The following is a 14,959-nucleotide window of genomic DNA, read 5'->3' on the forward strand; positions in this document are numbered from 1 at the left end:
GAGAACTTCAACTGAGCCTCCAGAGGCCCAAAAGGAGCCGAAGGGTCCTAGCCAATCAGAGTATGATGGAACGTTCGAGAATTCCAGCGTGGCGTGCTACTATTGGTCGGTAGCATAATATGTCGTTAACGCATCGACTGAAAAATGATGTTTATTTAACAGACGCCAACATCTATAAATACCCATGATTTTCTGTACAAAAATGAACTTTGGGATAAAGTATTTTCTCTCATACTTGTGTCTTCTCTCTGGTGTACAAGTCGCTGTGTAGTTCTAGACTGCGGGTTACCAGAATAGCTTAGGAAAACGAATATAGCGTTTGATCGACAAGACTAAACAAAATAATTTCAATCAACTTATTCAGTTATTATTATCATGATTATTATTCTTACTACTAATAACTTTGAAATTTTAAACCGTTATCTCAATTGACTAATGTGAAAACTTATCAAAACTCATAATTCATTAGATAAGCTTGAAAAATATTATTTACGTCAACCAAGTCGCAGTAGTTCCATTTTCTTCATTAAATATAAACTCTCCAACTTAGAATTTACATATATACTTTAGACTATACGGAGACAATGTAAGAATCTAGTCTCCAAGTTATGATAAATTAGGCTTTTTAGTTTCTAAACTATATTGTGTTGATGATTTCATTTAATTATATTCTTATTTAAAACAAAAAGATGTAACAGGGTTAAAATCATCATATACGTTGTTAAAAGATTTTGTTTCTTTTCTATTGCAGGACAACCAAGAATAAATGCTTTAGAAGAAGAAGAAGAAGAAGAGCAAGCCCTGAATGCACTAAACTTATAGGATGACTCATAAGACCGTTTTGTAAACTAGCTCTCCTTTCTGTACATAACCCGCGAGTTTTAATTTTCAAATAAACGACTGGTGGTCTCCATTCCGTGTTCTCTCTGTGGTGTGAAGTGCTCAATTAACATTGTGTGTGTTGTGGCTTTAGGTATTACCGCTTTCCAGTGACTGCTGATTACGCGTGTTACAAAGGTACAGAATCTTTATTAATCAACATAACCTTTATACAACAGTCACATTGTTATGATTTTCACAGAAATGTTTTTTTATAAAAATCTTTAATATTTATTTCTTTATTCAATTAGTAAACAATCGATAGAAAAGTAAACAATAAAGAAGAGAGAAAGTTTAATTTGATTATCGTATAAAATTTAGTTTATTTCCAAAATTATATATATATATATATATATATATATATATATATATATATATACAGAGAGAGAGAAAGGGAGGGGGTAGGAAAAGAGAGAGCACTATTGAGGTTCGAACTTAATTATTAACCACCCCTTTTAGTATTATTGAATAATAGAGTAGAATTGATATTTTATATCATAAAAACAATTTAATATTGTAACTATCGTGTTTATTGATTTTTTAAAATCGATTTAACACCTTTATATTCAGTTGTCTACGCATAATTTTGAAAAAATGTTTCATAAAATCTTTAGTTTCCAATTAAATTTATTAATTTATTTAGTATGCATTGTTTTAATGTCTGGTGTATTCAATGTACAAGGTAAGTTGATAACTTTAATTTTGTATATTCAGCTGCAAAGTATATAACTGTTCTCTTTTTCTGAATGATGAGAAGTATAGGTTTATCATATTTTTTGTTGCCATTAATAAGACTTATGTGAATTTCTGAGATTTTTGGTTAGAAAAAGTGAAAGAATTGAGCGAAGAAAAATTTTCTTTTCGACGAAGTCATTTATTTAAGCTATACATTCATATTTATAGTTCTATAGACTATTAATCTAAATTCTCATCATTCCTTGACCCTACTTCCTTTTAGTGGTATGTTTCGGGTTCTTTTTTCCTTATTTTAATCTGATTATTATTGATTTTTTTAAATTATTGTTTTGCAATTTTTTGACGCTAATCATTTATTATTATTCGATGCTGGCTTAGTGGTCTAGAGGTTAAGCGCTTGCGCGCGAGACCGATAGGCGGGATCGTGGATGCGCACTGCTGAAGAGTCCCATACTAGGACAAAACGGCGGTTCAGTGATTCCAGGTTTTCTATAGTGGTCTAACTTCAATTGACTCATGCTCTGAATTATTGAAATTATTATTATTACCGTTAAACAAATTTTCTTATTATTCAGTTTATATTATTATGACCTTTATATTTGTCGTTTTTCTTCATATCTGAAGGGGTTTTGTGAAAAATTTTAGTGATTTTATAGTTAAATTCATGAGTCATAGAAAACGTGGAATTACTAGATGGCCGTTTCGTACTAATATGGGACTCCTCAGTAGTGCACATCTTCTTATCTGTCAATTGGACAATTATCTGACCCATAAATTCTTGCTAATCCCTTGATTAGTACATAACCTCATTTGATAACAAGAGTTTTGAATCAATTTATGATGCAAATATTTCTATTCTACTATAGGCATATATTTTCCATATAACTATAAATACGAATGTACAATTTAAGTAAGTGATTTCGTCGAAAAGAAATTTTTTTCGCTGAATTCTCTTATTTTTATTCAATGACACTATGGGTTATTTTTAATGTTTGAAATTATCTCTGATCCTTCTGATCTTTCTGTAACTTGTTAATATATCCAATGTTTCACTCTGGAATATAACTCTAACATTTAAAGTTGAGATACATTACTTTGTTTAAAGAATCGGATTTATTTATTTATTCCTTATTTCTATTTCTTCGTAAGTAAGTGGGAAAATCTATCTTATCTTGATATTTTGAAATAATGATAACGAACACTGTAGCATAAAATGAATTCTTATTGTTACGTACAACGATCTGTCGATCCGTTAACATACAGGAGAGAACGTGTCTCAAACTAGGCTATGGCCTTAACATGGTAGGCTTACTAGCTTGATATGTTGGCTAGAAATGAGTGAGTTCGAATTGAGACTACCGGTCCAAGGCAGAGAGATGAAAACTATCATCAGATTAATTGATAAGCGATAGAGAGAAAAACGAGTCAACTAGAACGAATACCAGTTATCTCACAGGTTTTTTGTATCAAAAATTTTTTCATCTCGTTCTCTTCAATGAAATGATTAGTTTCAAAATGATGATTACGTAAATTTCTGATATATTTGATCAGATGTTCCTTGAGAATTAAAATCATTTGTAGAAATATTAAAAACCAATGAAGACTGTACGCCAATTTATTGTTTGTTAAACCCGTTCGGAAAAAAATGCATGTACAACTACTTAAAACAGAGCAGACACACAATTCTTATTTCTTAACTTTGTCACTAAACACTTTCATGCTTAAGTTGCTATAACTAGAACGATTTTAATGTATAATGATTTATATCGGAAAGGGGTTTTTGTGGATATTTTAGTAATTTAATAGTTGAGATCATGAGTCAGTTGAAGTTAGACTACCATGAGAAACCTGGAAGCACTAGACGGTTGTTTCGTCATTCATTTTCGTAAATTATTTGGAGTTAGACATTAACACCGTTGGATGCCGACCGGCTCAGGGGTCTAAAGATTAAGCGTTCGTGCGCAAGACAGACAGGTCGTGGATTCGAATCCCGCGAATCAGGATCGTGAATGCTCACTGCTGAGGAGTCGCACAATAGGACGAACCAGCCGTCCAATGCTTTCAGGTTTCTCATGGTAGTCCAACTTCAACTGACTCATGATCTCAACTATTAAATTAGTATAAATATTTGTTAGAGAATAATATTAAATTCTATAGAAAAATTTATTACAATAATGTATCAGATGAAAAATGGATATTATGGAAATGAACTAGAAGGTAATATGAAAGTAGTTTAGATAAAGATTTATGCAATTTAAAGTCTAGATAGTTTGGTTAAAATGTTAAGCAATTCATATCTCTTCAAATTTCAGGCTAGACTATATTTCTAACAAATGTGTTTTTAGTACATTGGCAATGTTAAACTAGGTAGCCGATTTTACTAGATCCGTTCATTTAATGTATTGAACTGAAAAGAAGAGAATACTTCAAAATAAACTAATATTAGTTCGTCGAATAGTGTATCTTAGAAAACGACTGAATGATTCAAAATCCAAGACGTTTTTATGAAAATCCCGTTAGGATATTAATGTTTGACTAGTTGGAATAATGTAGGCTTTTTCATGATATTTACATAATGGAATATTATATCATTTTTCAACAGGGAATTTCATTAGTTCTTCTTTATTTCTCTAGGTATAAGATTACTGAAGACACGTGGAGACGACAGTGAGTTTGTCATTCTATATGGTTCATTAAATATCTAATGAAAGTTATAGCAAATGTTATAATTCACTTGAGTATCATTATGTTTATATAATGATGAAGTCAATTTCATACTATATAATTAGAAGTCCAAAAACTTTGTTAATGAAAGACAATGTCTCCAATACCGTTTTCATGTAGTATTCTTTAAACTGTTCATATAATTACAGGAATGAAATTAAAATCAAATTTATTTTGTATATTTAGTAATGTAGACAGGTCAAAGTATATAAAATGCTACACTAGTCTACTAACTTTCCATGGTAAAAGATTATCTAACATTTAAGATTAGCCAGAAAATTGTATTAATTGAGGTTAAATATAGTATCCAGTATTCACAGTAAAATCTTGCAGTCTATGTTTTATGTCCTTAGCTTATACGATTATCGCGAAATACGATTGCCAATTTATATACACTGACTTATATGACCAAACTAACAATGCATACATCAGTATAGTTAGCCTAGAGTTCTTTTTAGTTCTTTTTCACTTAGCTCTGCCTGTTGGGTCCAGAATGCCAATCCCAAACTCTGCGATAAGAATCATATATTTCAAGCATACTGGGTTTATGCAAAAATAAATCAAACCATATTACACCATAAAATAAGAAATAAAAATTGTACAAGATCAAAATAAAAGTAGCTAAAATTGTGAGAAACTGTGACTAATAGATTGATATCACCTTGAGAATAACAATACCAAATACGTCGAGTCAAAGCTTATAATGAAAGGGATATGAATATACATATAATATAGTTACTTAATAGTCATGCAATAATAATATTATTGTTTGGATATAACACTATATGTAAACTTAAGCTTGACCGAATCATTCTATTCATGTCAGTTAAATATCGTAGGAAGTTTTGGAATTCCACTTACTTTGCTCTAAGATCTCTAAGATCTAGCTACATTGATTCTTCACTCAGGTTGTCTGCAAAAATATATTGCAAAGCCTTTGAGGAATTAACTAATGTTTTATGGGACCTAGATATACAATGAATAGTGGTTTTTAGTAGAAATGAGCCATTCTAAGGTCATAAAAATAAGTAATTTGACTAAAAACAAAAACACCAAGTATGTAAAACCAGCATATGCATTTGGTTCTTTTATTGCACTCATCGCCTAATGGGGACATCTCCACTGACTGACAGACGGAAATTGTTTATCCATAATAATTACTTGAAAATGTAACTAGAAATTATCCACAGCTATGTGATTTGTTGATTGATCAGTATTAATATAGATAATTAAGGTTTTAAAAAGATAATCTGTTAGATCCCGACGAGAGTTATGAATGGTACCTTTTGTGAACTATTTATGGACTAATACTACACGTATATTTTATTATATAATTGTTAAGTAACTAAAATATTCATATTCTTGTTTCTCTTATTATAAGCATTATTTTGACCTATGAACTATTATTCTACCATTTACCATTCTTGAATTCTGCCCAGTCTATTCATTAGTCTCCCATATTCATAGCCACTTTTGACTAGATCTTGTATAGATGTCGTTTTCTATTTTGTGGTACGATGTGGTCTGCTTGGTTTGTATATAAAAACCCAGTATGTTTGAAATACATGATTCATATCGCAGAGGCTGAGACTGATGTACTGGACTTAACAGACAAGCTTAGGCTGGAAGAAGAACAGATAATTCACTGTTCACATGACTACAAGTTATGACATAATCCATGACTGAAATTATTACGGGTAATCATAAAATGTTTATTTACGCTTATATTATCTTTTGAAACACAATATATATGTATTTCGATTTGCAAAGATTTTTAAACGTTTACTTAGATTTCAACTGACTGATTGATTGATTCTCAATATTATCTAATGCGTTTTTTCTTGAAAGTTCTTCATATTTAAATGTAAATAAAACTGAATTCATAGTATAGTGTCAATCGTTCATGCTCAAAAACTAAGGCCTCATATTCCAGTCTAGCGTTTAGGACTGTGTGTGTCTGTTTAAAGGAATCTCATACTGTGACGAAACTGTAGCCTTGTGCTACCACGTTTTAAATCAGTTTATGATCTCAATGAAAAACTAGATTTATTTGTAATCATTATATGGTAAACAATAATGTTGAAATAGATTTTGGTCGTTAATGATTTAAACTATTCACTTTCATTCAATAATTTTAACAAAAAGATAATTATGGCAACACTTTTAGTGAGGGACGAACCAATCACGTATAAAAGAACAGGTCTCAGATTTTTGGCGCGAAATTCACACATCCATTAGGATAAATAAAGTTTTTGCATAATTCCTCATAATTCGAATTCCTCACATTGGTTTATAACACTCATTTGGTCCTAGTTATTAAGTGGACGCTCTCAAGGTTAGTTTATCGTCGCTCGAAGGTCGTTCATAAATTATGGTCTCACTATAATTATTATCAAGTAGTTTAAACATTTTGAATTAATAAATATTTCTGTTGATCAATATACTTAGCAAACAATCCTAGCATGAAAAAAACATTTATTATTTTTTTAAAATTATATTCCACTTTTTTATTGAAATTAATGTCAAACCGAAGGTCCTGAGTTCGAATCCTGTGGGCATGACCGCCCAAGCTCACTTTTGAGGAGTCTTATCCTAGGACGAAACGGCCATCCAATGCTTCCAGGTTTTCAATGACGGTCTAAGATCAATTGATTCATGATCTCAAACAAAAAAATTAACAACTTTCACAACCTCATACTGATATATCATTTTTTATTGATTCCAGATAATGAAATTGAAGATGATTTTGAAAAAATTATTGATATGATAGACAAGGAAAAATTTGGTCCTTCAGATGAAACAGGTATTTAAAGTCATAATAACTCATGTGTGAGTACTAATATTATTCAACACTTATCGGCATTTAATTTATGGGGCTATATTATAGTGTGTGTGCTACTGATGTCGACAGATATAAGTAGTATGTATCATGAATCGAAAGTGAAATGTTTCGAGGCACAAGACTAAGACGATTGAAGAAAAGAAAACAAGAACAAAGAATGATTAGTATGGAAATGAAAGAACGATGAAGTCTGAGTCGATTGATCAACATTTTGCAAATGAAATATTTACTTAATAGTTCTCAGATTTTACTAAGAAATTCTGTAATTTATGTGTTAAAATACATTCGATTGTCTCTACATGTTCACTACGATGCAACTATGACATAATAAATGAAAATTGGTTGCCTGTTCAAACATTTAAGTCACTTATACTCCAATTGGTTATTTTAATAAAATAATTATGAATCTCGGTTGTATTTACTTTAGCAATATCGTGAAAGTCATGAAATGTGTTACTATGTTTAAAAATTGAAAAGTTCAAACCTGAACATTACATTTATTGGTATAGTTTCCACAACATTTCCCCATTTTAAAAATTCAGGGAAATTTCTTGCATTGAATAATTGATGAAGGGCAAATAGTTATGTAAATGAACTGATTGTCAATTCTGGTCAATGAAGATGAGTGTAAGATATTAATTATTAAAGAAAAACATATTTCGAATAATCACAGTTCAGAATGTACGTTAATCAAAAATCTATTATGATCCTGGACAATCAATGTCAACAATTCCTCCATGTAACATCATTTTTCATGATGAATAAAGTTACTTTGTAAGCCTTGTTTAGAAATGTGAAGTAATTTTAATTAGGATCATGAATCGATCAATGTTAGGCCACTATTGAAAATCTGTAAGCATCTGACGGTTGTTTCATTTTAGTATGGGACTCTTTATCAGTGTGCACCCACGATCCCACATGCAGGACTCGAAACCAGGTTATTCGATCTCGCGCGAGGATGTTTAACCTCCCGACTAATGAGCCGGTATCAAACGGTGTTATAGTTTAACTTCAACCAATCCACGATATTATACGACGATTTCAACAATCTCCACAACCTTATATGGATGAAATAATTTATCAGTCTTTAAGTTTGGGTGAATTTCGTTTTACAAAATCAGCTCTTCACATTTTATAGGTTGATAGTTGACAGAAAGAGACAACTGGTTGGATCCCAAGGTGGGGAATAATATTTTTTACAGTTTAATGCTTAAATGAACACTAAATTTGTTGACACCTGTTGTTTGAACTTAATCTATAACTGCATAACTAGTTTCAAGGAGAAAAAAGAACAATTTTCTTGTTTATTTCAGATCCTCCAGGTTGGGAATCGGATACCAGATATGAAAAAGAAATACGCATTGGTAAAGTGAAGAAAGGAGGAAAATTGGGACCAGGTAAATTTTAAATTGTTGTATTATCAAAATGAGTCTATTTGTAACCATATCTCATGTAGCTAAAATCATAATTACTACAATTACTGATATAATACAGGAGATAATTATACTGTCTACCTACATCTAAAGTATCTGAATGAAAAATTGTTGAAATTAGTACATTCCAAACAGTTAATCCAATAGTGATTAGTCAAGTGCTGTGTTTCATATTCAATGAAGTTTTAAGTGTCAGCATTTCACCTAACAGTTAGGAAAAAAACATTTACAAGTTAGATTAAAGTCCTTCAAACACTAATTCTTTAAATACTATAATGAATTCCACTGCTTCAACAATAAAATACAGAAATGTCTGAAGACAAAATGAACTACAAGCCAACATCAGTAAATAGATAGTCTCTTTAACTCGTTAATATGTTATCATTTACCTCAATTTTAGCACACGAAAGAATATGAATGTGAATAGTCAGTGGTCTTATATGTTCTTTCTTTATACGATACAACTATACCATAAACTGAGAATCTCTATGCTTTTTCATATGAGTCTTAAAGTCAGTATATAGTGATGATGGACAGTCGTGTAAAAAATCTCCAGTTAGCACGACATTATCTCCTAGACGCGCTTTGCTGACATTGACTATACTTTTCTGGATCTGGGCTACATTCCTTCAGAATTTAGGTAAGGATTACTTAAAGAAACTCTGCCTGGAGCCCCTGTAGGGTTACTACCGGTCCCAAGCCCAGATAAAGAAGGAGGGTTGGGTATGTGATTAACGGCTTCATTCCGCAGAAAACTAGCTCGCTAAAAAACGTTAACCAAAAAAGAAAGAGTTCAAACCATTTATACTCTGCCCTGGCAGTTAGAAGGTCTTCACTACTCAAAGAGATTATCACCGCAGTTTAATATAATTTTGCTGAAATCTGATCTGAAACAACAGAAAAAACTTTTAATTATATCTATCTCCACTTTATCGATTGATGTTATACCATAGTCAGCAAAGCTGGGATTTTTACTGATATAAATTTTCAAATAACCAGGATAGAAAGCAATTTTAAACGATGAATAATGATCTCACATTGACAAAAAAATAGATATTGAAACAGTCCGAACATACAAATAGATTCACCTGTTAATTAAATGCCTTACGTTCAGCTAGAAGAAATAGTTTCCGAAATCCTATAATAACCAGATATCAACAATCCAGTGACTTGGGACTAGTTAAACAGGACCAAATGTATCCAACAAATACGAGTTGCTGATTATGAGTAGCATTGAAATAAAGTGGAATACATGGTCAAAATTCAGTGAAATAATGCAGTACATATAACGTTCATAATATGTGAGGATTGGTATGCAAGTTAAGTGGATTATAATCTTTATTCTCCTCACTGGTACTCATCACTTTTTCCCTCGGGGCTGTGATGATGTCCTAGTACCTGGTCCGAAGTAGGTGATTTTCCCAAAGGAAACACTTTTCCAACCTTTAATCTGAAGATCTAATATATTAAGCATCTGAGTAACGTGCGACAATGCCGTCGCATGAAAGTTAATCACCTGAATACGTACATACGCAGCGTTGATTCTTAATCAACTACATCTCTTAAACAAATCTTCCGTGATAGTCGATCAAATTTAACCATTGTAAATCAAATGAATAATATCATAAGTAAATGTATTCACTGAGCACGCTGAAGAATATAAAAGAGACTATACTTTATGGACGGGCCCATCAGAAGCGTTTGAGGTAATTCAAGGTCATGACGCCAATTTCAGTACCTGATGCTCACGCACGATCGGTTTAGAGAGGATTTTAGAGAAGACGTGATAAGTGAGTGGCTACAACAAATGGGATTACTGAGAAGTTCCGTTATTTGTGACTGTGGTAATGAAATGACTGCTGTACCATATGCAGACTACCGTGATGAGATTGTCTTTCTAGGTTGTTTATGTTAAAGGAAGACGCCTGCTAGAACAGGAACTTTCTTCGCTCGATCCTGATTGGAACTAAAACAAATCATGATAGTTGTTGTGAATCGGTTAATAAAAGCACCAGTAACGCTGGCTGTAACATTTGCAGAAGTTACTGAAGCTTCAGCCGTTCAGTGGTATGAGTATTGTAGAGATATATGTGCCATAAAAATGACAGGCTTACACGAGTCGCTTGGAGAATCGTTGAAATAGACGAATCAGTAGTCAGGAAGCGAAAATTTAACAGAGGACGTAGTATTAAAAAGGACTGAGTAGCACTTCCATAAACATACTTCATAGGTCCTTAAAATTTAGGACGGGTCAACCCAAAATGGAAACTTCCAACTGGTCAGAACCCGACAGGCAATGAGAGGTCGTCCATAAATTATAGTCACGCCAACTTCATTGTGAACTGATGAAAGAACTGTTTGTCTTATTAGCTGATATTTCATGAGCTGTCTTTATTTCAATAATTGTTTCTATAAATCTAAACTTCTCAATTAGTTAAAAACATTGTGATTTCAATGAATTTCATTTGGTGTCATTATCATGAAATATGAACTTACTTTTTCTTTATTTCAAAAAAGGTAAACATATAGAGCGTGTAATATTAAAGAAGAAGAAACCTTTCGGTAAAAATGATTCTAAACCAGGTGATATTTTTATATTGTTCGTAGTTTTTCTTTTAAATCTATGACTGAAGCACTAAATATTTATGTATTGGAATAGCTTCCTTATTGTAATAAAACGATGACAGTATTTTAGATAAGATTTATCTAAGAAATAAAACCTCAGTTGATTGGTCACTTGGTGGTGATAATTGTCATGCATATTAGGTTCTTCTTAGTGAAGATCGAATACTATCGACCAAGTTGCGATGTGGCCACTTGTCTAGGTGAATCGACATTGCGTGCATTATGTTGAGATAAGATGGTGATTGGAGATAGTCAACAGGAAACCCTAGACCAAGGTTTCGTGCTACTTGGCATTCGTCAGCAAGGTATACCTGTAATCTTGAAGGAACTGATGTTCCCTGACGGATTCCATCACGTGTCACCCAGCTTAACAGTCAGAGACCTTACTATTGGACTAACCTCAGTGTTAGCAAAACGAAAATTTGAGATTAAATAAGTACAGAATGTCTTAGTAAAATCTGAGAACCATGCAGCAAATAGTTCATTTAAGAAATGTCCATCAACCATCTCAGATTTTATTGTTCCTTCCTTTCCATAACTATAACTCTCTGTTCCCGTTCTTTACTATTCGATCATTTCAACTTTCTACTACCAAGATTTCCACTTTTGATTGATGTTACATACTGTTTATATCTATCTACATAAGCAGCACACACCACAATACTTCCTGAGAAAGTAGTAAAGTAAAGCATGATCACACAGTGATTTAGTAAAATGAGAAAATCACATCTCCGATACATCGTTTGCACATATTTTTTCAATCGTTTCTTATGAGAATAATTGTCCCTTCATTCATGCCCTTATCTTGATTGCTTTCAATTTCCTTCTCTTTTATCTCTACTTTAATCTTCTCAAACTTTTGCTCGTATACATTCCACTGTCTACTAGTATTACATGCTACTTATATATGAAAACATAAGTAGTATACATTACACTTACTTATTTACACCTGTTACTACTAATGGAGCATAGGCCACCGACCAGCATTCTCCAACTCACTCTGTCCTGGGCCTTCTTTTCTAGTTCCATCCAATTCTTGTTCATTTTTCTCATGTCTATCTCCATTTCTCGGCGTAATATGTTCTTTGGTCTTCCTCTTTTCCTTTGGCCTTCAGGATTTGATGTGAGGGATTGTCTTGTGACGCAGTTGGGTGCTTTCCTTAATGTGTGTCCTGTCCACTTCAAGCTCTTCTTCCTGATTTTTTCCTCCGCTGGGATCTGGTTTGTTCTCTCCCACAGTACGTTGTTGCTAATAGTGTCCGGCCAACGGATCTGAAGTATTTTGTGTAGACAACTGTTAATAAACACCTTTATTTTCTGTATGATGGCTTTCGTAGTTCTCCAGGTTTCCACCCCATACAGTAGAACTGTCTTGACATTTGTATTGAAAATCCTGACCTTGGTGTTGGTTGACAGTTGCTTTGAGTTCCAGATGTTCCTCAGTTGTAAATATGCTGCTCTTGCCTTGCCGATCCGCGCCTTCACATTTGCATCAGATCCACCGTGTTCATCAATGATGCTTCCCAAATATGTAAAGATTTTTACATCTTCCAAATCGTCTCCATCAATTTTGATTGGATTGGTGCATGCTGTGTTGTATCGGAGAATCCTGCCTTTCCCTTTGTGTATATTGAGACCTATTGTTGCTGAGGCTGCTGCCACACTGTTCGTCTTCTCCTGCATTTGTTGTTGCGTTTGGGACAGAAGGGCCAGATCATCTGCGAAGTCTAGATCATCCAACTGCATCCTAGGTGTCCATTGTATCCCATGCTTTCTTTTAGATGTTGACGTCTTCATGATCCAGTCGATCACCAGGAGAAAGAGAAAGGGTGAGAGTAAGCAACCTTGTCCGACACCGGTCTTTATTTCGAACGACTTTGTCAACTGTCCTCCATGCACCATTTTGCAGTGCAATCCATCATATGAATTTTGTATGATATTGACTGTCTTCTGAGGCACGCCGTAGTGTCGAAGAAGTTTCCATAGTGTTGTTCTGTCCACGCCATCAAATGCTTTTTCGTAGTCAATGAAGTTGATGTAGAGTGATGAATTCCATTCAATTGATTGTTCCACAATGATCCGTAGTCATAAACATTTCTCCTCATGTACATACGGTCGCATACATATGTTTATATAATAAACACAGCAAGATATAATGGAATTCGTTAAAAACTGAGTCTACGTTATAGCAACCAATTTCGATTGTGGTTAATTTTGGTTAATCCCGTTTATTAACTTAACAGACAATGTTATTTGAACAGTAACAATTCGCATAATTCTTTGTACCATTATGATCACTAGAACAAGTGAAAGACTAGCTAAAATGTCGATTGTTTAAATACCACTTGGTGATTCATCCTCCTCTCCATGTATGTATATACTCAAATCCTATTTTTAGTCCTTGCTTTGCCTTGCTGCGCCCTTATGCGATTTGACTATAAATTTGCCTATGTAATTGTTTGCATATACTTATTCACCTTTCCGCTTCGAATTCGCTCGGTGTGCTTATAGCTTTTTGATCTGCACTATCCGGTAACAAACTGTAGTTGCTGCTTCTCATTGCCTTTTGATTTAAAACACCATTGAGATTTATATTATAACTATTATCGAGGTGATCGATTAACGAAGCAAAGCCACTACAATATAAAATATACACTGTCATTTTAGTAACAATAATTTAGATATTATTAAACATCTGTTCAAGTTGGCTGTGATATTTTTCACTTGAAATACAATGAATAACTATTTTTTTAACTATATGTATATCAGGTTTCTCAGATTGGGAATATACAGAGGAAGATGAGAGAGAACTATTCGTCAAGGAATAATCAACTATAAGAGATTTCATGTAAGTATTGTTAAAATATAATATAAAGTTAGTAAACTAACAAAATCTATTTTTTTTACGAACCAGGTCTTATTATTATATTCTACAATGCATAGTGTTGAATTGATGATTTTTTGACGAGACTATGATTTATGGACTAAGCAATCACGTATAAGATAACACGTCTCGGATTTTCGGCGCGAATTTCACTCATCCATTTGGTCAAATTGCGTTTTGACATTATACTTGATGTCATTTCGTGATGAAAACCTTACCTCTGATTCCAAACCTTAACCATCAACTGTAAATCATAATTCGGATTCCTCACACCGGTTTATAACACACAATTGGTCTTAGTTATTAGGTGGACATTCTCAAGGTTAGCTTGGCGTCTCTCAAAGATCGTCCATAAATTATAGTCTCACCGATTTTTTTAGAAAAACTATAAAAGTGTATAGAAGAAAATTCATATCTACTTCATGTCGATATGTGCCATCTTGTGACATGCTTATGTTTCGATGAGTTATTGTCACAAGATTTATAACTAAGTATTCTGATTGATTTTTCTCAAAATGGATCCTGACCATTTAACTTAGTAGTAAATGATGTTAGGGTTGAATGTCTAGATTCATTAAAATTTATATAACTCAGCATTTATTATAATGTCATAAATACATCTACTCAATGTATACTAGACACAATCATTATTTTTATACTTCCGAATTCATTTACATACGGCAGTTTAGATTTATCAGCTTATATAATTCACTTTATTATAAAATTGTATAAACCGTGTTTAGGTTGAACTGTAAGACAGTATGTTTGTATTCTACATTCACAAAAACTATGGTATGAGATAGTAGTATTGTGGTATGAGCTACATATATCCACATAAGTAGTACATAACGATAGTTAGGAATCGAATGTATTTCA

At 32.8% G+C, this 14,959-nt stretch overlaps 1 protein-coding gene across 1 annotated transcript; it reads left to right on the top strand.

The window, feature by feature from the left end:
* Window positions 1-1,473: 1,473 nt before the first annotated feature.
* Window positions 1,474-14,027, top strand: MS3_00010664 (uncharacterized protein; the record flags this gene model as incomplete). The annotated part of the gene is made up of 6 exons (XM_051219059.1): window positions 1,474-1,561; window positions 4,210-4,242; window positions 7,025-7,102; window positions 8,455-8,538; window positions 11,092-11,157; window positions 13,969-14,027. 6 exons carry the CDS (start codon window positions 1,474-1,476, stop codon window positions 14,025-14,027), a joined length of 408 nt encoding a protein of 135 aa, XP_051069819.1.
* Between the last annotated feature and the right edge of the window lie 932 nt (window positions 14,028-14,959).

This window comes from Schistosoma haematobium, chromosome 3, assembly GCF_000699445.3.
Source record: "Schistosoma haematobium chromosome 3, whole genome shotgun sequence".
Taxonomy (NCBI): domain Eukaryota; kingdom Metazoa; phylum Platyhelminthes; class Trematoda; order Strigeidida; family Schistosomatidae; genus Schistosoma; species Schistosoma haematobium.